Source organism: Spermophilus citellus (assembly GCF_964194105.1).
Source record: "Spermophilus citellus genome assembly, chromosome: 15".
Lineage (NCBI taxonomy): Eukaryota > Metazoa > Chordata > Mammalia > Rodentia > Sciuridae > Spermophilus > Spermophilus citellus.
Window position 1 is genome coordinate 71,052,541 of NC_138195.1, and position 27,614 is coordinate 71,080,154.

Genomic DNA, 27,614 nt, shown 5'->3' on the forward strand with positions numbered 1-27,614 from the left:
TATTGCCAGAGACCACATGAGCACCTGGTCCCTAACAATAGGCAGCACTCTGGAGAGCAGCAGGGAATGGGGAGTCAGCAAAGATCACAGCCACCAACATCTACTTGATTTCAACCCTTGCCAGCTGGACACCTGAGCACAGGACTGAGCAGGACCTGAACCTAGAGGTTTCTGGACGTCACCTACAAACAGTGCGAGACCTCTTTCCCCAGGGATCAGGATCTACGGCATATCCTGGGAAGACAGTTCTGTAGCCACTGTTCCTAATGGTGGGTTGCGGGTGGATTCCTCTCTCTTCTTTAAACCTGTAGCTGTGCCGCCATCAGCAATGACTGAGAGGAGGAGACCTCTCTTCCTCCTGATTGGCTCTTGCCAATTAAGGGCATTTTATTAAGCTGCTAATTAAAGGCACTTCGTTAGCAGCAGGAGAGGCCGGGCGGGTGCCTGGTGAGATGGAGCCGAAGCCAGAAGAAATTGTTTTCCTCCCCCCATGGAAGCAGAGCCTCTATGAAGCCTCTCAGTCCCCCAACCTCTCCCGCTGCGCCTACCACACCCCTTGCTTTCAATTAGCAGCTCTGAGGGGAGTGAGGTCATTACCAAGCCCAGGTTAGATTAGAGGGCCACCATCACCACCTCAGGCCATAGGCAGCTCCTGGGGGCTATTCAAGTCCTCAGGCACCTTGAGTTTAGGCCCAGCAAAGGAGAGACTGACTAGCCCAATGGAGAGAGAGAGCTTGCCCTGCTAAGAAATGGCCCTTCCCTCCCCAAGCATGTGATGTGAATATCATGTGATTCCCATGACTGAAGCCATCCCAGCAGTCACCTAGCACACGATGACCATCCACAATATATGACTATCGGTGTCCCTTCCTCACCAAAGTCTCATTGTGTAGAATATGTGACTTTCCTACCAGTCAGGAACTGTCCCCAATCCCTTTATAAGAGTGAAGCTCACACAGATGCTAAGTGGATCCAGGAACAGAAGAGACTGATGGTTTCACAGTTTCATGCAGCCCCCAGAGAGACTGCAGTCCTCCTTACACCTCGGAATTGAGGCACTTCCCTGGACAGTGCAGCTGAGCCCCAGGTGAGCCCCTTCCTTCTGCCAGAGAGGAGGGCCTGGCTGTGACCTAGCACATGGGGGCCGGCACACAGGGTCACCAAGGACACCTCCTCTCTAGAGCCCTCCTCACCCCCTCACTTAACTGCAGAATTAGCACCAGGCCAAGCTGGAAGGGCAGATTTATGGCTAGGCCTGCCTCCCTCCATTTAACCTGAGGCCATCCTGGGCTCCAGACACTAAATTAGATTTTTGACAATTAGAGAGACTAATGGGCACACAGCCATCCCCAGAGCCAGATATCCAGCAAGGCCATCCTGTAATATCCACCACTGGCCTGCCCGTCCTCCCAAGCTACTCTCCTTCCTCACTCTCCCGTAGGAGTGCATTTCTCTCCCCCTCAAAGCCCTGTGTGTCTACAATCACTGCAATCACGAGGGTGCCCTGGTCCCCTCTTCCTCTCTCCTTCCAGTCCCTTCCAGATCTGGGTCTCCGCCCCTCTTGTCTTGACTCACTTGTCCTTTGACCTCCTTGCCCTCTGACCTCCTTGCCCTCAGGTCACTTCTCTCTCCAACTCCACTTTCCCAGGGCCTATCCATCTGTAATCTCTCCAGCTGCCCAGAAGGATTGCAAGCCCCTTGAGGGCAGGGACTTGTGATCTCTGGATCCTAAATGTGCAGCGCCCAGTGGTGCTTACTAAATGTTTACTATTTCCTGGAAGTCTTCCTCTTCTCTCTCTCTCTCTCTCTCTCTCTCTCTCTCTCTCTCTCTCAGCCTCTGGGTCTCTAAGCTCCTCACCCCTTGCCCCCAGCCTTCCTGGCTCTGGCCCGGGGCTGGCTCTGGCCTACCTTGTGTTGGGTCCCCTTCCCTGCGGCCCCTCAGTTCTGGCTGGTCTTGGGCTGGGCCCGTAATGAGATTGCAGTAAGTGGCATTGGGGGGAGCTGCTCATACTCACTCAGGCAGACTCATAGCTCTGTCAAGCTGATTGGTCCTGAGTGGAGGCACAAACGGCCCCCCACGGACACACTGAGATTGGTTATAAAATTACAAGCATTTGTTCTGCTGTCAGTGTCCTTCCCTCCCTCCCCTCTGCCTGCCTGCCCGGGCTCCCCACCATCCCCCACCCATATGGGTCAGTCCATATACCCTGGAGGAGCTGGCTGGGGGCCATCACAGCAGATGGGGCCAAGAGGCTGAGGCCACTGAGCTCCCCATCAGGACAGGCCTTCCTGCCTCGCCCCTGGGATCATCACAGCTCTGGCTGGCCTCACACTGACCTGACCCTGTGCTCAGGGTTTCCAATTCCCTGAGGGTAAGTGGGGCTGTGGGTCCCAGGGCCTCAGAAGAGAAAGCAGTGTCCCAAGAGAACAGCAGAAGCCAGGCTGGTCAGAGACACCCATCCCTCCTTCTTTCAGGTAGCCAGTACCCTGCCTGTATCTGATCTCAGGTAAGGACAAATCAGCCTTCAGAAGATTATTTCCCCCACTGGCCCTGCCCTGGTCGCTGAAGTCTAGACCACACCAAAAGGCAAGTGTGGCCACCACAGCCTTGCTCTTTTCCTTGTGTATAATTTGAGCCTCCCAGCATGGTTCCCCCCCCACACACCTTCGGGGGCCTTAGACAAAGACCCAGTTACCCCAAAACAGGTGTGCCAAAACAGGTGTCCTGCTCCATGCTCTGTTCTGCTTGCACAGAGAAGCCTACCCTTCCAGGCCCTGCTCCCTGCCTGAGGCACAAGCCACCCTTTTTCTCGCACCCTGGCATTGAAGCCTCCTTCCTACCCTTGTTTCTCCACCTCAGACTCTACCTGGACCCTGGCCCTTGACCAGTCCCACCTCCAGTCTCAGTCCCTTTCTATCTACCAGGGTGCACTGACACCAGTATGGGGGAATGGTGCGGAGGAGAGCGTTCCCCAGTTCAGAGGGAAGCGGTGCCTCCTGGATGCTGGCTACAAGGTGCCTTCTTGCTGTCCGTCTATCATTCGTTTTCAGCCCAGGATGTATTTGCTGTAATTACATCTTTAATTAGGGTGGTGACGGCTCATTGTTCACCAACAATGATGGATCGGATCCTCCTGCTTGCCATCCTCCCTCTGTCCAGCACCCTCCATGTCAGCTCTCCCCCAACCTTGTGGGTGGGAAGGATACTCAAGAGCCAACTCTCTTCCCACTGAGTTCCAGACACTGAGGCCTGGAGCAGCTGTAAGCTCTACCCCAAGGGTGACAGTGTCTTCTTGGATCCCTGGAGGTTTCCAAGGGACTGGCCTCTCCCTGACACCATGCACCCAAGACTTCCTACAGAAAGGCTGCAGGTCTCCTATTGGCCACCAGATGTCTCCTTGGCCCAAATTAGCCAGGCTTTGCCTCTCCCAGACACCCTCTGCCCTACACATACTGTGTCCCTTACACAGGCCACTTCACACACCACCAACCCCACCTTCCTCTCCTGCAGATCTTACAGGTAGCCCTATCTCCAAGGTCCTCTGTGAATTAATCAGGAACTCTGACCAGGGTGGGGACTCCATTCCCACCACATCCACAACCACACAGGCAGGTCCCTAGGCCCAAGGCTACAGGCCATGGGTATTCAGGGACGAGTAAGTGAATAGAACCATGAGAAAAAAATCAGCACTCCTCATTGGAAGCCATGCTGAGCAGGGACCCAGGTGGGCAGGTAGTGAAGGCCCAGGAATCTCAAGGAGGCTTATGGGGGTAAGAACCCTAATCTGAGTTAAAACCCTAGCTTGACACCTATTGGCTGTGTGACATTGAGTGAGTTCTCTGTCCTTTGTTTCCTCACTTATAAAATGTGGATGGGGGGATTGGGGTGTGGTAGTATACATCTAGAACCCCAGTGACTTGACTGAGGCAGAAGGATGGCAAGTTTGAGGCCAAACCCAGACCAGCCTCAGCAACTCAGTGAGCCCCTGCTGCAAAATAAAATATAAAGGGCTGAGAATGTAGCTCCATAATAAGTGTCCCTGAGTTCAATCCCCAGCACCACAAAAGTAAATAAAATGGGGATGAGAACAGGACCTCACCACCTGTGATGGCTACCCAGATCTTCCCACTAAGTGAAGAGCCCAGGCTGAGGTGGTGGCCGCTGCAGAGAGAAGCTGGGGACTGATTGCTGTGGGTAACTGCTCCTCACTGTGGCTGGGCTAATAGGCTCCAGGAGCCGGGAAGTAGACTCCTCTTTGGTGTGAGGAAGACCTTGCCAACTCAGCCCTGCTGGGCACTGGATGTTGAGGTGACAGGGCTATGACAAGGATGGCACAGGATTTGGTCTGGTGTTGTGCAGGGGATATTGCTCAGAAGACCTGGCTGGCCTTCTTTCAGAAGCTGAGGGGCTTATCCCCAGTGTGCACAGGATGTGCCCCAGGTGGGCCCGGGCAGGGTGGCAGTGCTGCCGGGCCTGATAGAATGGGAGGGGTGCGGGGAGGGAGAACTTTGAACGCCTGGCAAGCGAGTTAAGCCTGTCACTTATCTCTAGGGGAGCCGGCCTTCAAGGCAGCCAGGCTGGCGGTCCAAGGGGACTTCAGGAAGGGGAGGGAGGGGACAGGTGCCTATGCCCTCTGCCCTTCTACTTCCAGCTCTACAATTCTGTGATTCCCCCTCCTAGGGCCTGTCATTTCCAACAGAGCCTCCTTGGTCCCAGATGGCCCCTCAGCATTCCCTCTTTCCCAGTGACCCTCTGCACCCTGCAGGGGCCCCTCTCCAGGGTGACTGGAGGCCCAGGATGGAAGGGTGAGTCCTACCTAGCGGTAAGTATGCACAACATTACATATGTATATTGGAGAGTAAATAACCCCAAAAAGCGCCTTGTAAATAGACTCCGAGTTTATCCTTTATTAATGAGGCACCGAGTGCCCCGCTGTTTTAGAGCAGCGAGACTTTCATAATATCAAAACCTAAATTACACTTGCATCTCTCATCCCAGGGATGAGCGTCTCTTGGCTCTGTGTGCAGAGTGAGTAAGCAGGAATCCCTGTCCGCCCACCCGGGATGTGCTGGCACCTTTCTGCTGGCTGCGGTGAGGGCAGGAGCACGTGGGGGCACACCTCCCACACAACCTCATCACGCACGTCCCTGTCCCAAAGCACTCCGCATCTAAGCCTCAGGGTCCGGAAGACGAGGCCTGGGGAGACATGGCCTTCATTCCTTGTACAGTTTGCGGGGTCACAGGGTGGCCCCAGACTCGGGGTGGGAGGCCCAGGATGGAACACTCTTTCAACATAGGGCTGCTGGACACTTACAAGCTCTGTGACCAAGTCACTCGCTGGCTCTCACTTTGTTCTTCACAGGTAAAGTACGACAGGCTCCTCACTGGCGGCTGTGTCGCCTGGGACCTGGAGCATGGTAGGTGCTTGGTAATGTGGGTGGTGACGGAGATGACGACAACCATGACTGACTCCTCTCTCTGGGACAGAACACCAGTGTCTTTGGTGCAATTCCTGGAAGGGACTGCGTGTGTGGCCACAGAGCTCCTGCCCGCCCATCCCAGGAGGCACTGCCAGGCCTATCCCACCCCCAGCTCATCCATGACCCCAGTGCCCCAACCCCGAGCATAGCTGGGCAAGGAGCTTGGGCCCTCTTGATAGGCTCCCCAGGCCCGAGACTCCTCTCAGGCCCGTGGGGATTGTGTCTGCCCTGTCGTAGGCCTGGGCCAGGCCAGCTAGGCAGGCAGGTGGGCAGGAGGGCGCCATGTGGGCAGGATTTACAGCCTGGCCGGCCTGGCTCCTGGCGCTCCGGTGGGCGTCGTGTCGAATCTGTCCCATTATATGGACAGTTGAGTTTAATAGTCATTGTGTGCTTGCTCAGAGCCCAGCAAACATGGTGGGGCGACACCCCCTCCACGCAAACCGCCCGCTCCCCAGCCACACGGCCCATCCGTACAGTAAATTAAAAATATGAATCACTTCTCCCCACTGCCTCCCTGAACGCTCATCTTGTCAGCCTCTATGTTGCCTTCATTTGTATTACCTTAATTTAATGTTAATTATGGTCTTCATTTACAAGGAACAAGCGCGCCCTGCTCTGCCAGGGGACCTTCCCCTCTCCCCTCCCCCTCAGCCCAGGAGGGAGAGGCTGGGGGAGAAGGGGAATTTGGGGGGCTGCAGAAAGAATGAGGAGGGGAGTCAGACGGAGGGTATGAGATGAGATCTCAGCCATCAGAAGCTGGCGCCCATTCTGGGAGGGACCAAGGAGGACCCCACCTCCCCTATATACCTTGTCTTCAATCATTTATTCATTCAGTAGCTACTTAGTGAGCACCTACTATGTGCCAGGCAACTGGGGACCAGAGAGATGGGGTAGGGCTGCCTAATAACGACTCATGGAGTCCCCTCTGTCATCCTAAGATGAATGTGCTACAAAGCAGCAGCAGGAAGACAGAAATGGCTGGCACCTGGTTGGAGGGCATAGGATATAGACAAGGGATCTTCTTTCCCTCCCAAGCTACCTTCTTCGATACCAGTGACATCCCTGCCTCAGGCTATTTTGTACCACTTCCAGGTGAAAAGTTCTTTCTGGAATCTTTCCTTAGTACTTCTTGCTGCAAATAAGCCTAGGCTCAGAACCTGAATGGGGCCAGGAGTGACATAAGGACTCCCAGACTACATTGTCTCTGGAGGGCTGGGAAGAAGGCATTTTGGGGACCACCACCCATCATCCTATCATCTACCACTCCACTACCCTGCCCGCAGGACTCTACCCAGGTCCTGTGTCTGAAAGTCCTTAGATGCCTGAATGTGACCATTTGGTTGAATCTGTGCTGCCAGAGGGACAGAGTCACATATAGGCCTATAGAGCTTGTGGAGCTCCACAGACGGTGGTGGTGGATGTCATACGTGTCCACACAGGGAGCTGGCAGAGGGCCACCTGCACTCAAAGCTGCCCTGCTTCTGGGCTGGGGAAGAGGAGCTCCAGCTGGGAATATCTGCTTGACAGATGAGGCTGTTCCCACCAAGTCTGCATATGTGTCCATCTCCAGTGCAGGGACATGTGCCCCCCAGGACCAGTATGTCCCCTCAGGTTCTGTGTGCACGTGTGTATATGCACGAGCGCGTGTCCAGCAGGCCTATGTGCATGTGCACACAGACACCCACCCCGCTGTCAGCGGCGCTGATGACATTGGCGCAGAGGAAAGTGATGACAAATGCCCGTTATCAGCGAACGAGGCCGATGACAAATGGGCGGGCGCCCGAGCAGCCCCATTACGCTGTAATAACAGAAGATGGATGGCCTGGCGCCCCCACCCCCACCCTACCCACCCCGCGCCGGTAACGGGAGCCCGACCGGCTCCGCCCGCCCAGGAGGGAGCCGGGCCTCTGCTGGGCCGCCAATCGCGGCGGGGCCTGAGACGCTCGGGCCAGGGAGTCTCCTGGAGACCACGCGGCCCGCCCGCGGCAGAGGAACAAAGCGGCGAGCTCAGCGGGCTCAGCGGGCGCAGGGGGCGCATAGGGCGACCGGGCTGCCCGCGGCCAGGACACGCAGCTGTGCACACACATGGCCTGCACACGCGCCAGCCGATTGTGTCCTTGCATGGTGCACCTGCAGTTCTTGTCTAGGCACAACCCCGACCTGATGGGACCTCAAGGGCACACATCCTTTTGTGCTATGAATAAGCATACATCTGCCACAGAGATCTGGGCACACCCGACATAAACCGATGCGCACACGGTACACTCCTCCAATTCAGGCCCTCGTCTACAGAAACCTACAGAAACAGCCTACCTCCATGCGCATGCACAGGTATGGAAGTATGTGCAGACACAAGCAGAAATGCTTGTATAAGAACACCAGCCCTGCATACTGTTCTGTGCACACAATTCAGGATATCCAATCCATGCCCAACCACATGCAAAAGATTCCACAGCTGCATCCACAAATATTAACGGAGCCCCTACCAAGCAGGTGTCAGCTGGGTGCTGGGGATGTTACAATGATTAATACAGAGACACTGTCCCTATCTTCTGAAATGTTAGGTTTCCTAGAGAGGCCAGACAAATGCATATGAGTGAAGGCAGAAGGTGATTTGTGCTTTGACCCAGACACATAGTTTGTGATATGGAAAACCAGGAGAGTCTTCTGGAGGAAGCAGCCAAAGTAAGTGAATTTTCTTCCTTCCTTCCTTCCTTCCTTCCTTCCTTCCTTCCTTCCTTCCTTCCTTCCTTCTTTCCTTCCTTTCTTTCTTTCCCCCTTCTTTCTTTCCTTCCCATCCCTCTCCCCAGCTACCGGAGACTGAATCCAGAGCCTTGAGTGCACACACAAGGCAAATGCTCCACCACTGAGCTACATCCCCAGACCTTTTTATTTTTAAGATAGGGTTTTGATAAGTTGCCCATACTGATCTTCCCAGTCACTGGGATCACAGGTGTGCACCACCATGCCTGGCTAAGAAGAAGGAATTTTCTAGAGAATTAAATGCTGAGCAAAATGGGCAAGTATATGAAGTATTTGGAGTCAAGGAATGAAAGAGTCCAGAAGTCCAGGTGAATGGTATCCAGTGAGCAGAGGGAATGAGACTTACCAGACAGAGAGTAACCAGGAGACTGAAAGTTGAGAAGTGCAGAGGCAGGGGGCCAACTCAGGTGAGAGACCCACAGAGGACTGAGCTTGCAGAGCAGGAAGTCACTGGAGGAAAAGAAAGCATGAGGTGGCAGGCAGGGCTGACTTCATTGGCATGTGACCTGTGCAGTCCCTTGGGGAATTGCATTCCCAAGAGTCCTATGCCTGGTTTAATGCTCTGCTCTGTCTTGAAACACTATAACATTTAATAAGGAGCCCTGTGGGGTTTTTTTTTTTTTTTCTGCACTGGGCCCAGAAAGTTGTGCAGCCAGTCCTGGAGCCAGGACCTCTCAGGTTTCCAAGTTGAGTTAGTAAGACATAGAAGGAATAGATTTGGGGGGTTTGTTGAGTTTTGTTCAAGACAGGTGGAGAGGTTGGATGTGGAGTGAGGGATTGAGGTGATGGGTGAAGATTAGGGTCTCCACCCCCAAATTGCTACCTTGCATATGCCTCCACCCATGCTCATTTCTGCCCTGCAATAAGTTCACACTCTACCACACAATAATAGAAGTTTCCCTTGTACATAGGAGGCACCTCTTCCGTGTAGTCCCCTTACTAGAATACAAGCTCCCCAGTGTTGTCCTTACATCCCCAGTGCCTAGCATATGGTAGCTACTTAGTACTTGTTTGTTAAATGAATCCATGAATTCATGCCTGAATGTACAAATATGAGTCCACAGGGCATTCAGTGTCCCCACCATAATGGTGCACACAGGTATGAATATGTTCCCCTATCCCAGTGGCCCATACTTCCCTACGGGTTTGTTCTGTCACCCTGTGTTTAATTTGTGACCGAATGCTCTTGCCTTAGTGGTCCTGTCACTGTGTGTCCTCTTTGCAGACAGAGCTGGATGAGAGTTAAGGATGAACCAACAGAACAGGGAGCAGGGAACCCTGGGATGGAGGGGCAGGGAAGAGGAGGTGATTGAGGGCCAGGAGATCTGAAGGCTCAGCTCCTCCCTCTGCTCTTCCCCTCTCTGAGCTTCAGCTTCCTTACCCACAAAATGGGACCGGAAGATGGAAAAGCATTTGCCCTGGCACCTGGACGATGACACGGCTACTGGGGGAGGTGTATGAACTCAAGTCAGCCATTGAGGGAGCTGCTTCCCTCCTCCTAACCTGGGGTTCCTTGGGGCATTAAAAATAGACTGGGGGACCCAGTAACAATCCAGGTGTCTGCAAACCTGGGAAAGGGAGTGGGCAGACCTGAGTGTAGAAGGCTTTGGTCCACTGCTAATAGGAACCAGATGACATAGCAGTTGAGATGCAACCCACATGCAAGCGGGTCATGGGGCAAACAGGAGGTATCCCACACCCAGACCAAAGTAAACAGTCTGACCTCAGAGAGCTTGGGGTGAGAGGAGCCAGAGGACACCAGAGAGATGGGCCAGGAGGTGGTGATAGGTTCAGGGGAGCAGAGGGGAATGGAGGGCACAAGAATTCCTCCCTATTTCTCTCTAGGAGAGGCTTGCCTTCTGCCTGGCAAGGATTCCACTCACCAAGTTTGGCTTCCAGCAAGGAATCTTTCCTGTCTGTAGACTGGAAGGGCAGTGTACTCCCAGGACACCCCACCCATCTTTCTTACTCTTTAGTGACTCACTTGGGGTCTGTCCAATGTATTCTGGTCCCGGTGGGCTCCCCCTTCCCCTCACCCCACCATTTCAGATGTATTAACTATCATCTCTCAGAGCTGTCAAGAGGCCCTTGGGAAGCCCCCAGCAAGGGGAGAGCTGAAAGGCGCCAAGATTAGAGGGGAGATGCCTGGCGGAAAGGGATGGGCCGGCTAATGGGCCTCGTCCCTCCTCCCCCTACCAGTTCACTTTTTCTGTAGCGTTATTGACCCGTCATTAGTTATCCGTCCAAGGTCGCTGGGCCTGGCCCAGCCATAAATCACGGTGGCTGGAAGGGGGCCACGGGCGGAGCGATGGATCCGGATACTGCGGAGAGCTCAGCCCGCAGCACAGAGAGAAGGGCGGACGGCCCGGAGGGTTTCCCCAGGGGGCCGGACCCTCTAGGTGCCCAGCCGTCCTGCCGGTCCTGGGTGTGCGCTCTCCCGGTGACTGCTCCCCGCGCCCTCCATCGTTCACCCTTTCCTCCTCTCCTAACTCTTTCTTCTCCCTGCCAAGCTCTGCGGACAAGGTGGGCGACAGAAGCGGTCGGCAGGGGAGGTACCGGTCCCGCTCCTTTGGTCATCTCACCCACCGGCTCTCCTAGCTTAGAGCTTCCCCAGGGGACACTGTCCTAACCGGAGGTGTGTGGGAAAGGGGCCCCTCCGTTCAGCATCAAGGTCACCAGTCTTGGCTCCCCAGGCCCTGCTCTCCAGCCGGGTGATGGAGAGGGTCTACCTGCCCTCCTAATGACGCCCCGGGACACGTCCCCTTCCGGAGCATCCTCCAGAGAAGCCGGGGCCGCGCGGCGGCAGCGAGGTCTGGGACCTTTCATCCCCGCCTCCAACTCCTGGAGGAGCCGGGCCCACGGGCCTCCTCCCAGCGCCCAGCGGCTCCTCGGCGGCACCCCACCAGGCCTTCCCGCGCGGCCCGGCCTCTTCGCCGGTGCTCGGGCGCCCTCTGCTGGCGTCTCCCGGGAAGCGCGCCCGTCGGCCTCAACGCCTGCCCCGCCCCGCGCCCGACACACCTGGTGGCCGGCGCCCAGCCCTTCCAGGAAGCCGGTCCCGCGGCTGCCCTAAGGGGCCTGCAGCATCCAAACCATCCCCCTACTTCCATCTAGATCCGACGCCCGTTAGTTCCTCGAGGACCGAGGAAGTGAGGTCCAGAAAGACGAAGCTGAAGCAAGGAGTGGAAGGCTCAAACCCTTACCAGAGGAGCCAGGTCTACAGTCCAGACTTAGTCTGCACCACAGCAGGGGCAGCTCCCTGGGCTCCTCCTAGTCACTTGGCGGGCCGGCAGTTCGTGGGCACTTGTGTTGGGAGAGCAAGGAGGCCCTCAGGTGGCTGGCCCCTACTCAGAGGTTCTGGGTAGGGGCTGCGGTCCTTGGCTCCTGAGGTAGGAAGCTGGGGCTGCCCAGCTCTCCAAGACTGTTTCCAGGCATGGCCCTGATTCTCTCCCCAGGGCCAGGGGCTGATTCCTTTTCCATTGTGGTGTCTGGCTGGCTGGTGGGGCTGGCCAGTAGGGGGAGGCCCTGTGACTTGACCACATGTGACTTGAACCACACCCCGGGCCCTATTTTGGATTTTATTTAGAGACAGGGTCTCACTGAGTTGCTTAGTGCCTTGCTTTTGCTGAGACAGGCTTTGAACTCAGAATTCTCCTGCCTCAGCCTCACAGATGAGGGATTATAGGCATGCACCACCATGCCTGGCCTGATTTTAGAGTGTGTTAAGGACTTTGGCAAACAGGGAAGCAACTCCAGTCAATTATTGCCTGGTGAGAATATAGGGTAAAGAGGAGTGGGATTAGGATAGAGCCCCCAGATGTCTTCCAACTTTGTTCTGCTCCTAAGATGTCCTTTCCCTAGGCTTTGCATATCTGCTTTCTACAGCTGTATAACACATTTCCACAAGTGTATCCCCTTCAAACAACACCATTTATGTAGGGCAGGAGTCCAGGCAGGTTCAGTTGAGCTTTTGCTTAGGGTCCCACAGGCTGAAATCAAAGCTTTGGCCACCTTGGGCTCTTCTCTGGGACTCTGGGGAAGAATTGCTTCCATGCACATTCTTGTTGCTGGCAGATTTCAGTTCCTTTTGGTTGAAAGACTGAAGTCCTACTTCCTTGCTGGTTGACTTTCAGGGACCCTTCCTGGTCCTTATGCTCAGAATCTGACTGCTCTTTCTGCTACCAGCCAGAGAGTTTAAAGGGTTTTCATAGTTAGACCAAACCCACCCACATAATGTTCTTTTTGCCACATAATTTACCATAACCATAGGAGTTCATCATAGTTGAAGGATCTACCCATACTCAAAAGGGAGGAGATAAGGACAAGGGTCACTGGAGGTCAGAAATCTAGAATCCTGCCCACTATGCTCAGCCTCCCAAGGTGGAGTAGAAGCATCTCTTGCTCCTATCAATGACACCTTGAGCTAGTTACTTCCCATCTCTGGCCCTAAGTTTCTTTATCTGTAAATGGGACAAGGGGCTAGATGAAATAGAAAAATCCATTCCAGGTCTCTCACACAATTATGACACAAGACATGGGGAATTCTGATCCTTTGGACTGCAGGGGTCCCAATGTCCAGGGAAAAGGATAGAAACTAACACTCCTAGCTAAACCTCTAAAAAGGCCTTAGCAGTGATAGGCAGTAGCTGTGACAGTCATACGGCACAGCGCAGATGCCCAGCATATGGGTTCCAGCTATCCAGTTAGCTGTTGAAGAGTAGAGAGTCACTTCAGTCAAAGGCCATGGGCACCTTGAGGCCTCAACAACTGGGATGTCTTCAGAGGGAAAGGTGGCCTGCATGTAGCTGGGGATGGAATGGGACAAACAGAAGGTCAACCAACCTTCATTCATTTCTCAATTCCAGCTGCCCTTGGTCCTTCTCCCAAACCTACCCTGAGTGCCTGAGTCTTGGCCTTTGGGTCTCCAAAGTCTTTCTCAGGCCCTTCTTGCCTCCCACTCAGCCCTGGCTGGGCAGGGGTGGTATCTCAATTTTCTGGATGCTCTGAGAGTCCCAGTCAACCTCTGGGGCCTATTCCTCACAAAGGAACAGAGGCCCCATCTCTCTCCCAACCTTACCTCCTCCTTCCCCAGGGGCCATTTTCAGTTCTGCGCACAAGCTCCACTTTGGGGGCCCCTACCCGCCAGGCTGCCCCCAAGGCCTAGCAGAGGGGCTGGAAGGAGACCCTCCCCAGCTCCATCCAAGCGCGGGAGCTGGGTAAGAGGTGGGGAAATGAATATTAATTTATCATGATTAGGCAAATCCGGCTGGGAGAGCCGATTCAGGCGGAGGAGGCTAAAAAGATGAATTTCAGCAATAAAATTAAATAAGGACGGACGGGCGGCCCCTCCTCCCTCCCGCTTTGCTGATCTCTCTCTTTCTTACAATTTATGAGGCCAATTATGAAGATGAGGTTGGAAGTTCCTGGAACTTCACTAAATGCAAACGGCGGTCCCTGCTGTTCCCATCAAATTAATTAACCGCGCGCTATTGATGGCCGCTCAAGGCTGACGCAGGCGGCCCGCCCTGCGGCCTCCTCCATGGACACGAGGACCCAGAGCCTGGGGCCCAGCCAGGCTCCACCACCTTCCATAGTTCCTGCCCAGGACCACCAGGGACCCCCTTCCAGCCTGAACCCTTGACCACACAGGGGCCCAAATCCCAGGGCTGAGGTGGACAGGGACACACAAACTCGGAAACAAAACCATGAACACACAGCACATAAGCATGGAGTCCAGGAACGCACATTAGGTGCACAGAGAGAAGTGACCATGTAGTCAAAGAAGGGCACATACCCACAGGCGTCTGCACACGTACAGTAAAGGACTAGAAGCCTGCACGTGAGAGCAGTGGGGCTGGGAGCAGGTGGATCCATGTCTGGTGCTATGGGCCCATCAGTTAGGGCCAAGCCTGAGTCTCCAGGCAAAGGTGCCACCACCGCTGACCCAAAAGAGGTTTCACAGTCACTTAAGCATGGAGCAGAGGCCTTCCAGTTTTTATGTGTCCTTCAGTGTCATCTTTAGAGTCGTCCCTGCAGTATCTTAATCTCTGGAGCCTCATCTCTGGGTCCAGAGTTTTTTAAAGAGATGCTCTCTTCAGGGCTGTTGCTAGGCTCAGCCTCAGCACAGGCCTCCATTTTGGGGATCTGGGCTTGCAGAGCCCCCAAGTAGGAAGATGTGGACGAGACCCGTCCTGATCTCTGGTTATTTGGGGTTTCAGTCACAAGGATTCCCTAGTCCCAGAGCTCAGAAGCATGGAAGCCCAGTGGCTCAAGGGTTCTAGAAAACTACTGGTTGGTGCTTAGACTGAAGAGCAGAGTAGACACAGAGCCAAAGGTCTGGGGAGCCCATCCTGGACAGGAACAATTCCTGTATGTGTCTGCATTCTAGGTAGCACAGGTTGCCTGTTTCTGTAGCTACCATGGGAGGTCCATCTTAGAAACGATGGGAAGGGGCTCCCCTGGTAGGGGAAGGAAAAAGGAGAGTAAGGCCAAAATCTCCAAGTTATAGCCCTTAGTCCTGGTAGGAGTCATCCCATTCCACATAAAGGGACAGGAATTTCATGATTCAGCATAAGTAGGATAAAGTGTTTTCCATTTCTAGCCCTTGGAACTGTGGGACAGGACACAACTAGGCTTACCCACCTCGCCATACTCATTGTAGGTACAGGCCAGGAGGATCCTGGCTCTGTGCCCACTCTGCTCCCCATGAAGAGCTGAAATCCAGGGGGGAAGATTTGATCTATCTTGTTCATCTTTCAGAGCAAGGCTATGGCCAAGACTCATGTTATCACTCCAGGCCGTGGGAGAAGATAAGACTGCCAGTTTTGCAAGACTGGGGCACAGCAGCCCAAACATGATGTGTATCTTGGGCACAAAGTGTCAGAGGGTAAGTGAAATTAATAGAGGCACAAACTGAGGCCATGACAGCTGGCATGAGAGGATGAGGGCCCAGGGCTTGCCTGCCAACTGACCCCAGGAGGACACCACTCCAGAATGGTCCTTGGAGGCTGTGGGGACTCTCCCTCTCTAGCCCATAATTTCCTGTTGCCCTTGCTGAAAGATGGAACCAGGAGTCTATAGTTTGAGGGCACAGCCCAAATTCTGAGTCTCCTGGGGCAAGGAATTAAGGCAAATGGGAGGGATGTCAGATAAGGATGGGGTTAACCTAGCCAGATGACCTGTGACCTACTGGGCCACCCAACTCCTAATCCCAAGGGCCCTGTTCTTTGATACTAGAGTTGCCTGGGGCATTAACATGGGAAGCAGAAGGGGACAAGCAACTTCCACATTTGGACTTCCATATCCCAGTCTTTGGGCTTCTGTTGATCCCAATTGTCAATGAAGAGAGTGGCAGGTACCATGGGATCAGACTAGAATAGAAATAGCAGAGCTCCTAAGGAGTGATCAAGGGCAGTCCTAACAGCTATGGTCCCAGAGAGTCACCAACTCTTCTCCTGTCTTCCTCAGGCTGATGAAGTTTCCCTGTAAGTCTGCAGGGAGACCTCACTCTTCCTGGGGACTTTGGGTCACCTTTCAGGTTGGGACTGAGCTGTGGAATGGCCCTCTGAGTCCCATGGGCTTCTAGCTTCTTCCTCATAAGGACTCAGGGCATTAAGGATCTGGATGTGAGTTGGAGATTCACTCTTAGGCTGCTTAGGTTTCAGGATTGTTGATTTTCCCCTCCAAGACAGGGTTTGTTAAGCAGCCCACACTGGCCTTGAACTTGTGATCCTCCTTCCTCAGCCTCCCAGGTAGTTGGGATTGTAGGTATGTACAACTACACCCAGATGGGTCCCAGGATTGCAACCAGGGAGGCAAAGGTGAGCTCTGGGACTCTGCAAGTTACTGAGAGAGGCAGGACTTCCCCCAAGTACACACCAACACTCAGGAGGTGGGAGCCCACTGCTTAGCCATTCTCATGCTCTACCTCAAAATCTCCCATGTCCTGGGATCTCTCCAGACTTGTCACTGCTCCTCCAAGACAACGTTATCCTGCCTCTGGGCCCATTACTCTTCATACTTCTTTCCAGACCCCCACCCCCACCAATTCTCCCTATTCTGCAAGGCCCAGCCTCAGAACCCCTACTGAGCCTCCCTACTGGACTTGCTCCTATCTGCTCTACCAGAATAAATCCTGTAGCTCTGTTTTTAGTCCTCTACCAGCCTGGCCTTCTCCTGACTCCTAGTATCCTCTCAAATTATTCCCCAGAGCCTGCTGACCCCTCCCAAAAGGCTACTTTCCCTGCCACTCTGCCCCCACCTCTTCCAGGCAGCCTTCCTTGCAGTATTTCAGAGATTGCATATTGTCCCTAATTGCTTCCCAAAAGCCCTGTCACCCTTGTTCATGTCCCAAATAGCCTGTTCTTGGGCACAGCCCACAGCACATGCTGACAGGTGGCTAGAGAGGAGATCCTAGTACCCGACTCTTTCCCTTTGTGTGTGTGTCTTTCTGGATATGGAATCTAGGGACTCCTGCATGCTAGGGAAGCATTCTACCACTGAGCTACATCCTTAGGCCTTAAAAAAATATATAGAGACAGGGTCTTGCCAAGTTGCCCAGGCTGGCCTTGAACTTGTGGTCTCTCCCACCTTAGCCTTCAGGTTTTTGTCAACACACCTGGCTGATTCTCCCTTTTCACATCCACCCCAGTCCCCATTCTCGATTCAGGAGCTGATTCAGTCAGGCCTGCCTAAGAGGGCAGTTAAATGCAACTTTTCTGGATTCTGCCTCTTAGCTCCCATCTCTATCCTGCCTGGGTAGAAGAAGGCAGGCAGGGGGTACAGCAATTCACAGACATTGGGCAGAGTGAATGTCAAATGCACTTTACTGGGCCCCTCGGCCTTCAAATGCTGTCCTCATGGAGCCTAGGGCACCCCTTTCCCAGCAGCTCCAGCTGTACAGGAAGTGGGGTAGGTGGAGGGAATACATGTGAATAGCTCACTCCCCTCCTCTGAAGAGTTCTGGGTGATACTGAGACCACAGCTGCTTCCCTTTCCCCGTGAAGCTTCCACCCCACCCACATCAGTCAGACCTTTCTCAGGGTCGGAAGCGGGATGCCGAGGCCTTCAGCACAGGAAGGTGGCTTCAAACCAGCTACTTGTTCCCGTTTAAAATGGGGCAAGAAGCTGTGTGCAGAACTATCCTGGAGCAGTGGTAGGGTAGAAGGGATAGCAGCCTGATCTGGGATGGGAAGGCCTTGGGAGCCAGACTCTTTCCTTCAGGCTTGAGCCCCAGGCTTGGTTTCACAGAAGATAGCAGGTGGCTAAGTGTAAAGTTCAGCCAGATGAAACTGGAGTGGGTAATGGATGACCAGGTGGGGCAGCTGGTTCAACTGGCTGCTGTGCCCTGAGCCCCAGTCACCAGTCGCGCTCTGCTGGTTCTCGGTAGGGTAGGCCTAACAGTGTGAAGACGTCCTTCTCAGTGGGTGTAGGTAGCACTCGGCCAGGAGCCATCTTGACACCTTGAGTGTTCCGGACCACAGCTGTGCTGAGGGCATGTTCTGAAAGGCTCATGCTCTTAGTCTTGGCCAGAGCCCGCATGGACCGGTTGAAGTGAGCAGAGCCAGTGAAGTAGAGCAGGGCGCAGGCAAACTCACTGTAGGGAACCACGATAATGTCTAGTCGTCGGTGTCGCCGCCCTGGCCCTGGGAGCTGGCATACACCCAGGTACTTCTGTTGCTGGCCGTTCTCCTCCTTGCTCACCAAGTCATCTGTGAGGAACCCTGGCACAACACAGGATATGGCTGAGAGGGCTAGGAGCCAGACCCCACTTTGCCCATCTTCCCAGGTCTCTCCTAGTTCTCCGAGTTCTCTATTCCCACCTCACTGGATTCTGCCCTGAGGGACCCTGCCCACTCTGGGCCAATCTCTTGATTTGTGAAATGGGGTGCCAATTCTGCCCATCTCTCCCAGTGACACAGAAATATCAGATGAGACTTGAGTCTCTGGGTGCTGTTGGCCCATGTTTCATCTCCTCCTTGAGAGGACATGGTTACAGGTGAGGTGGGGGTCTTTCAAGTCTCCTTTCCCTGCTTCCCTGCCCCCTGCTCACCAGAGATGCTTATACCTTGCTGCCGAAGGCTGTCAAGGAGATGACTGAAGATGCCCTGGTGGGACCGGCCATCTGGGTGAGTGATGAGCACATCCACATCACCACAGGTCGTCTTCCCCCGGCGGTAAGAGCCACATGCCACACACAGCAGCCCAGGGCTGAAGGCCTGGGCTGACACCCGGACCTGGGCAAGAGCAGGGAGGGAGGAAGGTAGTCCTCAAGCCCTCTAGAGCTCCTCCCCCAAGGCAGCAGAGGGCCTTCTGTGATTCAGGGTCCACACTATGCCCCAAGCCTGCTGCCAGGCTGAGGGAATTCCCCCCTGGGGCACTTCTGTTCTTCAGCTGGCACTGGGCCAGGGGAGAACCATCCCACATGGGAGATAAGCCCAAGGAGAGAAGACACTGGCTCCACCTCTGTGGGAGGGCACCCATCATCCCTCGGCACCTCTTTAAGAGCAGAGGGACACTTTGTCTCAACCCTGACCCAACCCACACCCACATGCCCTGGTCTACAAAATTCTGCTTAGAACAAGGGGACAAGTGCCTGGAAGCCAGATGCCAAGTCTTGGCAGGCCTAGGTGCCCATGGATTTGGAGCTAAAGACAGTTAGTTGGGGTTTGAGGCCTGAGCAGGCGGCTGGCAGTGAGCCCTAGGCCCAGGCCTGAAAGAAAATGGAACACGGAAATATAACTGCACCTGTGGGAAATGAAAGCAAAGAAAGGGCCAATATGAGCCCATGACTACATCCCTTCCTAGAGTAGGGAGATGAGACAGAGGGGACTGTCAGTAGAAGGATCATCCCTCACTAAGGAGAAATAAACGCATTAGCCTCTACCCAGAGACACTGAAGCCTTTCATATGCAGATGCATTCCCGCCTCCATTCCAGGACACAGATTTCTGGGGCCCTGGATACCTACAGCCAGGACACCTCAATTCCCCTGACAGGCTGGGCTCTGCTAATCTCCTCAGGCCCTTTTTGGCTTCCCAGGAGAAGGGGAGGAGAAGACCCAGATGAGTAATCCCATCAAAACCTCTAAGCCTGGAGCCCTAAAAGGGGGCACAGGGAGCCAAGTGGGAAGCCTCTTCTGTTCTAACAGCTGAAGGCTGGTGGCTGGCTGGGGCATTCTCTGTGCCCAGACACCGTGGCTGAGTGACGGTGTCATCACTAACACTGAGGCCTGGTGACAGGAGTACAAAGGGGCCTTTCCATAGACCCTCTAGCCTGGAGTGGAGCTGGAGGATGATTTCTATCAAGCTAAGCCAGTTTCCCCAGAGTGCTATCCATTAGGATTCTTGACCAAAGCGAGCAAATCTTGCCTACACCCCCTAATCCTGATGCTGGCTGAAGAAATGACACATCTATTCCTGTCTCTCTCTACTCTTGATTTTACACAAACTTTATAAAACATAGTCTCTAATGTAGCTCTAAACCAAACCCTTATCTTGACCAAACTTTATTTCTTGGACAACTATAAATCTTAATCCTCCTCTTAATCAAGGCCTATCCTTAACTCATTTTTTTTCTTTTTTGTTGGTACTGGGGATTGAGCCCAGGGGCACTCTATCACTGAGCTATATCCCTAGCCCTTTTTATTTTTTATTTTCTGACAGACTCTCCCTAAATTGTTGAGGTTGCCCTCGAACTTGTGACCTACCTGACTTAGCCTCCCAAATAGCTGGGATTATAGGCAGATACCACTGCACCTTATTTAAACCAATCTTGTTGGAGCTTTCTCCTAATCCCACACCTACTCCTACTAGTACTATGCTCCTATACCAACCCTAACCCAATGCTGACAAGACTTGTATGGACTTCAGAGGGTCCACACATCTAGAAAAAACTTCACACATGTATATATTTGTGTCTTCCCAAATATATACATCAGTTCTCATCAGGTTCTCAAAAGAAGTTAGTGAACCAAAAAGAATTAAGGGGCTAGGACTGTAGCTCAGTGGTAGGGTGCTTGCCTAGCATGTGGGTGGGGCACTGGGTTCAATTCTCAGCACCACATATAAATAAATAAATTAAATAAAGGTCCATCAACAACTAAAAATATATATTAAAAAAAGAAAAAAAAAGCATTATGAAAGGCTAGGGTTGTGGCTCAGTGGTAGAACACTTGGCTGGCATGTGTGAAGCACTGGGTTCAATCAATTCTCAACACCATATAGAAATAAATAAACAAAATTAAAGGTATTGTGTCCATCCACAAAAAAAAGCACTAAGAAGCTGGGCACAGGGGCACACGCCTGTAATCTCAGCAGCTTGGGAGACTGAAGCAGCAGGATCGCAGGTTCAAAGCTAGCCTCAGCAATTTAGCGAGGCTGTAAGCAACCTAGCAAAACCCTGTCTCAAAAAATAAAAAGGGCTGAGAATGTGGTTCAGTGGTTAAGCACCCTTGGGTTCAATCCATGGTATTAAAAAAAAAAAAAAAAAGCATTAAGAACCTCTGGCCGGGGCTGGGGATGTGGCTCAAGCGGTGGCGTGCTCGCCTGGCATGCGTGCGGCCCGGGTTCGATCCTCAGCACCACATACCAACGAAGATGTTGTGTCCGCCGATAACTAAAAAATAAATATTAGAGAATTCTCTCTCTCTCTCTCTCTCTCTCTCTCCCCCCTCTCTCTTTAAAAAAAAAAAAAAAAAAAAGAACCTCTGGCCCTGGGCTGGGGTTGTAGCTCAGTGGTAGAGTGCTCGCCTAAAGATATTGTGTCCAACTACAACTAAAAAATAAATATTAAAAAAAATGTTGGGGCCGGGGTTGTAGTTCAGCAGTAGAGCGTCTGCCTAGCATGTGCAGGGCCCTGGGTTCAAATCTCAGCACCACATAAAAATAAATGAATAAAGGTATTATGTCCAGTTACAACTAAAAAAACTATTAAAAAAAGGAAACACTTATAAAAATGAAAAATTAGAAACAACCCAAAGATCCAACAAAATGGGCTTTGTTAAATAAATTATTTAAAAAAAATGTTTTAAAAAAAGAACCTCTGCCCTGTCCCACTCTACCCTAGCTCTGTTCAAACTCCAACATCCTTGAATAACTGGACCCATAACAAGCCTCTACTCTAGCTCTAATGTTACCCAGTGCTCACACTAATACTGGGAGCTCTCTCCCAAGCTCCCTCTGGGCCTGCAGCTTCAGTCTCAACTTGCTCTTCCCCCAGCCTCTGGAGATCCATGGCTTTCTCTGCCTGTTGGGCTCCCCAGCTGAGAGATCAAAGATTTTTGGCTTTAAGCCAGAACCTTATAGCAGGGCCTGGCTCTCTTCACTGCTCTGGGACACCTGCTTACTGTCTGCTCAATCTCTGCAGCCTCCTCTCTGGGCATTCGTTGCAGGAAGTCATCATAATGTTTCAGGCCAATGGCCTGCTGGGCAGTCAGGGAAGCCAGGCTGCGTATGTCTTCCAGATTCCGGAAACCCTGGAAAAATGCAACCAGAAGGAAAGCTATGAGGATCCAGGACCAATGAAGTGGTGGGAACAAGCAGACACAGGAGGTTTCTATTGCCCCAGATTCCATTCAAGGCCTGAGAGAGGACCAACCCCAGGTGTGGGAGGGTCTGTACTCATGGGACCTGGGAAAGTTAGGGGCCTAGAAGACATGCCATAATCCAGAGATGCTAATTCATGGCACCACTGGTCTGGGGATGGGCCTGGGCCTCTTCATTGTAACCAATGCCCCCAGATAATTCTGGGCATGGCTAGATTTGGCATCTACTCTTCTAGGAACATTTCCTCTGAATGTCCTGAATTCTCAGGAAGGCATGTGCTATTCTGGGGGACAGAGAAATATACTTCTTGTTCCTACCAACACCACAAGGATACCAAGCCTCATGGCTGTTCTAGAAGCCAGGAGATGGACTTATTTGAGAACTGATACCTTTGAGAAGTTACCTCCCTATAGTCTAGGTTCATTCTCGTCAGCATACAGGGTAGCAGAATGGTACCCAGGTCACCCCTGGTAACAAGGCAAAGGGACTTATAAGGTCAGAATTCTGAAACATGGCAATACTAAAATGGCAGCTGAGCCATGGTTTGACCTGATGGTACCACATCTGGGCAGTCTTGGTCCCAGCTCCCCAGATGTTGGAAAAGAGTTCCAAGACAGGCACGCTGTCACTGATGTGGTCCAGTTTCCGCAGATGCCCACTCTCCAGGATCTCCATGATTTTCTCAGCCATCCGCTTCCCAATCCCAGGGATGCTGCAAGCCTCCTAGAGGAGGATGGGGACAGAGGTAAGGAAGAAGACTGAGAAAGCAGCTAGGGAGAATCAGGGGTAGGTTAAAGTAGACTCCTTTAGTAGATGTCTGCTGAAAAGTCAGCCAGGCAAATGTGTGGCTGTGGGAAGCCTGGGCACAGTTGAAGATGAGAAGTTTGGATGGAATATGAGCTGGGTAACTTGTCTTTAAGTTCCCAGAGGAATAGAGACCAATGATAAGAAGTGGCGAATAATGATAGGACTAGTCACCACCACCACCATCATCATCGTGGCAATAGTGAGGGCCAACATGTACTGAGTGCTTACTGTATATCATTTCTGTGCACCAGGGACCATTTCCTCCTCGTAAGAGCACCATGAATGAGTTGCTATTATTAATCCCTTTTTATTGTTTCGAAAACTGGTGCTTGGAAGTTTAAGTAACTTGCCTATTGTCACACAGTTAGTAACCCTGGTCTGTTAGGCTCCAGAGTCTAGAATTTTGTTTTAAACTTTTTAGTATGCAGAAAACTTAAAAACAGAGAGGACACTGTATTGAACCCCCAAGCATCAATCACCTCCTTCAACAATTCTCAAGATTTTGCTAATCTGCTTTCACTTCCCATTTTGTTTCTTTGTGAAAGTCTCTCAAACATAAAATCTTAACCATTAAGCCTGATGTCCTGGCTAGTAAAGACAAGATGTCCCGGCCAACACCACCCTACCTCCAAAGTACCTGGTAGGAGCTAACAGGCTTGTGGAAGCTCTTGAGGGCATTGATGGCTTTGGCATAACCCAGAGCCCTCCACTTATCTCCCTGGACGCTGTAGGCTTTGGCCAGCACTTCCAGCTTCTCTGTGATGTGTGGGTTGTGGTTGGTCATCTTCTGGCTTGAGGGCTGTGCACAGACCCACTTATCCAGGGCCTCTGGGACTGGGCCAGGCTCGCCATCTCCCTCAGGTGGGGTTGGGTAACGGCCGCTGATCAGAGCTTCCAGATCAGCTGTGCTAACCTGGGGCCCTTCCCCATCACTGGTTTCATCATCGGAGCTGGGCTTGAAGTAAGGAAGAAGAGTTAATAAATTCTTTCCTTCCGTGAGGAGGACACCTCAAAAGTGGGAGTTGTCTTTGCATGTGTGGGTGTCTCCTTCTCAGACCCAACATTGAGGCTGGGGCTTCTGCATCAAGCTTAGGTCTCCTTTAGCACTGGGACATGTACTATGTGGCTTCCCTTTCCCAGTGTCCAGCCCTGGGCTTCTGAGTAGTATGTGCTAAATCAAGACAGACTTACTGTCTCAGGGGCCTGGTACCTTCTGATGTTCCCCACTTCTATGATCAGATACCCAGGGGGCTAGGAGGCTCCTGACCTGGACTTGGGAGCTTGGTGCCTCTTCTGTCTTTTGGGGAGGAGATACAGCTCTGGTAGGAGGAGGCAGAGGAGAAAGGGCTGTCCTAGGCAGAATCCCATGAGTGCCAGGAGGAGCAGAAGAGTCTTGATCCACTTTGCTGGGCTGTGGTTGATCCACATACCTGGGGGATGATGACAGGAGGTTAAGACACCCAAAGTCTCATCCTATTTCCATCCCCAATCCTTCTCTATTTTGAAACCTTAGTTTTCTAATGTGTCTAATTTTAAAAGTAGGGCTGGAGGTGTAGGTAGAGGGCTTGCCTAGGATATGCAAGGCCCTGAGTTCCATCCACAGTATCACAAAATAAACGAGAAAATAGTCATCTGGAATAGCTCAAGAATAGACTCAAGATGCTGCCAGAAAACATTTGAGGAACCAGCCCACCTGTTGGGGATGAAGATGCTAAATCCAGCTGTGTCCACCAGTCTTCTCTCCTGTAGGCAGGAGCTCAGCCAGGTTGACTTTACCAGTTGAGCACCTGGGGGCAGTCGGGGCAGTCTGAGGAGGCGGAGGGCCCGCTCACAGTCCATGCCTTCATCTACCACAATGTGAGTGACCCCTGGGGTCTGGGCAGAGCATATCTGGCCACCATGCTGAACAATCTGCTTCTCAAAGAGTTCTGCCCGGGCTCGTCCAATGCCAGTGGACACAACGTGGGCCCGAAGGGAGCTCAGCCACTCTGTGGGAGGGACAGTTAGATGCCTATTATCAAAATTTTTAGATATGATCACAATGACATGTTTGCAGTCCTCTCTGTCTAAAACAATCATTTTCCTTCCATCCACACAGTCTGCCTTCTGGGGATTCTACCTTATAAGCATACAGCCAATTTCCTCACAGGCAATCACTGGAATATAAGGGGTGAGAATTTTTATTTATCCTGTTTTCTGGTGTAACAAAGAACAATGTCTGGCACATTGTATGTAGCCTATAAATATTTGTTAAATAAAAGAGTAAATAAATGCCTTATCCCTCCCTACTTTGAACTGCAGTTCAGAGTCACTTTATCATTTATTCTTTCAACAAAGCATGTTTCTTCTATTGTTCCTTGCCCTCACAGTCCAGCAGATCTGATTCCTGCTCCCACTCCCCATAAAGCCTCTGCCATCTTTCTGTCAATAGGGCCCCAAACAACTTACAAGCCTGAGGTTAAGTTGCTCAGGGCCTTGCTAAATTGCTGAGGCTGGCCTCAAACTTGTGATAATGTTTATGCCTTAGCACTCCTAGCATTAAGGGGGATTTCTGTCTGCAGTTGGGGCAGCCTCCTGGAGAGTAAAGAATTCTACCAGTCATTTCCTGAGGGATTAGGGAGTATATTCTGACTGATGAAGGTCTTAGGTGGGGAAGAAGGGAAACAGAAAGCTGCCTATCAAAGATGTGTGACTGCGGGGCTTGGTGGCCCAGGACTGTAATCCCAGAGGCTGGGGAGGCTAAGACTGGAGGATAGTGGGTTCAAAGCCAGCCTCAGCAATGACAAAGCACTAAGCAATTCAGTGAGACCCGTCTCTAAAAAAAAAAAAAAAAAATACAAAAATGGGCTGGAGATGTGGCTCAGATGAGTGCTCCTGAGTTCAATCTCCAGTACCCAAATTAAAAAAAAAAAAAAAAAGAAAAGATATGGCTAATCCAAGTCAGGTACAAAGACCTGAAGGTCCTAGATAGCTTGCCTCAGTTCTGATACCTGATTCTGGACAGGAACAAAGTAGGACCAAACAATGGGAAGGCCAAGGGTTCAAGTGCATGAGAGTTCTGAGAGTATGTTTGCTCACCTCCTGCTTCTTCTCCCTCTTCCCTCTTGGGAATCTTTGTCAATGCTTTTGATGATGGATTGACATGACTTTTCTTTCTCTTGGGAAATGCCTTCAAGATGCCCCTGGGGTCCATTGAAGTATGGCTGGATCCTTTCTGTTTAAGGTTTGGTCAGGGCAGACGTCATGTAGAAATCCAAAACTGAGTTCTCCCAACCTATTTGCATATAGAGATGGAGCCTCTATCAACCAGACCTTGAGGGCAACAGCCCAGTTTCCAGGGATCTCAGAAAACCCAATCAAACTTCAGTGGTTTAGCTAGCTCTACACTCACGGGTTGTTTAGTTTGGCATTGGGGGAAGCGAGGGGAACACAGGGACTATTGAGGTTATTTTTGAGAGGTAGGAAATTATAGCAGTCCTCAAAGGAGTTGCACTGAAGATTCAGCAGTCTGCCCGTGCTGCATCCCACTTCCAAAGTGCTTTACCAAAAAGACACCAAGGTAGGAAATGAACTATTTAGGAAGGTCTTCTTCATCTCCTCAAAGGAGTAGAGACGGAAGGACACCTGCCCATAAACCCCACATAGCTACCTCTCAAGGGTACAACTGAAGAGGAAAACCTGGGAGGGTGGTTTGGGGGGCGCCGGGAACAGCCTGCACCTGCCCGGGGCGCAGGACTCTCAGCATGGGGTGGTGGGGGGGGGTTGAGTCCCGCAGCTGCGGGGAAAGAGGGCACTGCCATAGCAGGTGTGCGGCGCTCTCCGGGACTGGGGGAGTCTCGGTCTCACAGCTGAGGATGGAGAAGACTCAGGCAGGTGTGGTGCACCCGCCGCGTGCACAGCTGGCACGGGCCAGGAATTCCCAGCTGGGAGCCAGGGGAGAGACCTCCACCGGGCCAGACCTAAGAGTCCTTCCCAAGGTGGGATCAACTCTGGATCCTGGAGAGTCACCGGGCGAGAAGGAATAAACTACTTACCAGAGGAGCCAATGAGAGCGGACGAAGGCGGTAAGAGGGAAGGGCAAATGCCCAGAATTCCATCCGGGTCAGCAGGAAGTGACCCTCGGCGGAACAGTTGCCATGGCAGCGTCCGTGCGCGTGGCTGGGCGGAGGGAAGATGGCAGTGACTGGCTGGTTAGAGAGTCTGCGGGCTGCAGAGAAGACAGCGCTGCTGCAAGATGGTAACTCGAGGCGCCCGCGAGCTCCCTCGTCCTCACCGCTAGGGTCCAGCCTTCCGCACTGGTGTCCCCGGGGAAGGGCCTCGGCCGGCAGAGCTGGAAGCGCAGCGGTCGTCTGCCAGGCCAGTTCCCGTTTTGGCAGAAGAGGAAATTGAGGCCCAGAGACGACGGGACTGGAACCCACGTCTCTGGGCGCCTTATAGGTTTCCCTACACCATCTCGCCCCGCTCGGAGTTTTGTTGCTAATACATAATAATTCCTTTCCCATTCGTTATCTCATTTGCTGCTCACTGATGTGCCAGGATTCTGATAATTTTCTACTCTGTTTTACAGACGAGGAAACAGAAATCCTGGAAAGTTTTAGATCAGCCTCAGCTTCCCCAGCGAATCAGTGGTACAACTGATCTTGATCTGGGCTCCCATGAACCTCAGTCTGGGGATTCGGTTGCCGGTGGCAGCCTGGTGTCATGAAGAAGAGGGAGACCTGGGTTCTAGTTGGACTCTGCCATTAATTCTAGGGCTGTGCAGCAGGCCACTTTTCTTGTTTGGATCTCGCTTTCCTCATCTGTAAAATGAAGTAGATGGGCCACCACTTACCTCTGAGATCCTTTCCAGCTGTATTGTTATGTTTGCAAAGTGAATCTCTAAATGTGCCCTGGTCTTTACGGGAGCTAGAACAAGGACTAAGAACCATGCCTGTAAGAGTGGGCACCAGGTATGGAATTCTGACTTTTTCTTATCATAGAACTAACTGTCCATTGTAGGGCCTCTTGGATTTCAGGGTTCTTT

General features: G+C 52.4%; 2 protein-coding genes across 5 annotated transcripts in view; one reads left to right on the plus strand and one right to left on the minus strand.

Annotated features, from left to right (window-relative positions):
- Positions 1 to 17,048: 17,048 nt before the first annotated feature.
- Positions 17,049 to 26,754, minus strand: POLL (DNA polymerase lambda). Of its 2 annotated transcripts, none has more exons than XM_081267544.1 (9): positions 26,626 to 26,754; positions 25,670 to 25,805; positions 24,285 to 24,579; positions 23,859 to 24,021; positions 23,229 to 23,546; positions 22,334 to 22,507; positions 21,586 to 21,714; positions 18,308 to 18,476; positions 17,049 to 17,951 (listed from the first exon to the last, which is right to left on the minus strand). In XM_081267544.1, exons 1-9 carry the CDS (start codon positions 26,686 to 26,688, stop codon positions 17,599 to 17,601), a joined length of 1,800 nt encoding a protein of 599 aa, XP_081123670.1. In that variant the 5' UTR covers positions 26,689 to 26,754; the 3' UTR covers positions 17,049 to 17,598. The 2 variants fall into 2 exon arrangements, with proteins under 2 accessions (XP_081123670.1, XP_081123669.1); XM_081267543.1 differs by having other exon boundaries at positions 17,049 to 17,963; positions 26,626 to 26,752.
- Positions 26,715 to 27,614, plus strand: part of DPCD (deleted in primary ciliary dyskinesia homolog (mouse)) — a 33,784-nt gene continuing 32,884 nt past the window's right edge. For 2 of the 3 annotated variants that reach the window (XM_081267546.1, XM_081267547.1), the window contains exon 1: positions 26,716 to 26,828. In XM_081267546.1, the coding sequence (XP_081123672.1) occupies positions 26,765 to 26,828 (64 nt within the window). In that variant the 5' untranslated portion in view covers positions 26,716 to 26,764. Of the gene's footprint in view, positions 26,829 to 27,614 lie in introns of all 3 variants that reach the window. The other variant, XM_081267545.1, reaches the window with a different exon arrangement.

Bases quoted from the DNA above. Each gene is read 5' to 3' on its own strand.
- POLL (XM_081267543.1), bottom strand. From the start codon at position 26,688: ATGGAATTCTGGGCATTTGCCCTTCCCTCTTACCGCCTTCGTCCGCTC. The intron at 24,022-24,284 runs GTGGGCTGGTTC...ATCATCCCCCAG, and splicing joins AGCATCTTCATCCCCAACAG to GTATGTGGATCAACCACAGC. The intron at 21,715-22,333 runs GTCAAACCATGG...GCATTTTTCCAG, and splicing joins CCCAGATGTGGTACCATCAG to GGTTTCCGGAATCTGGAAGA.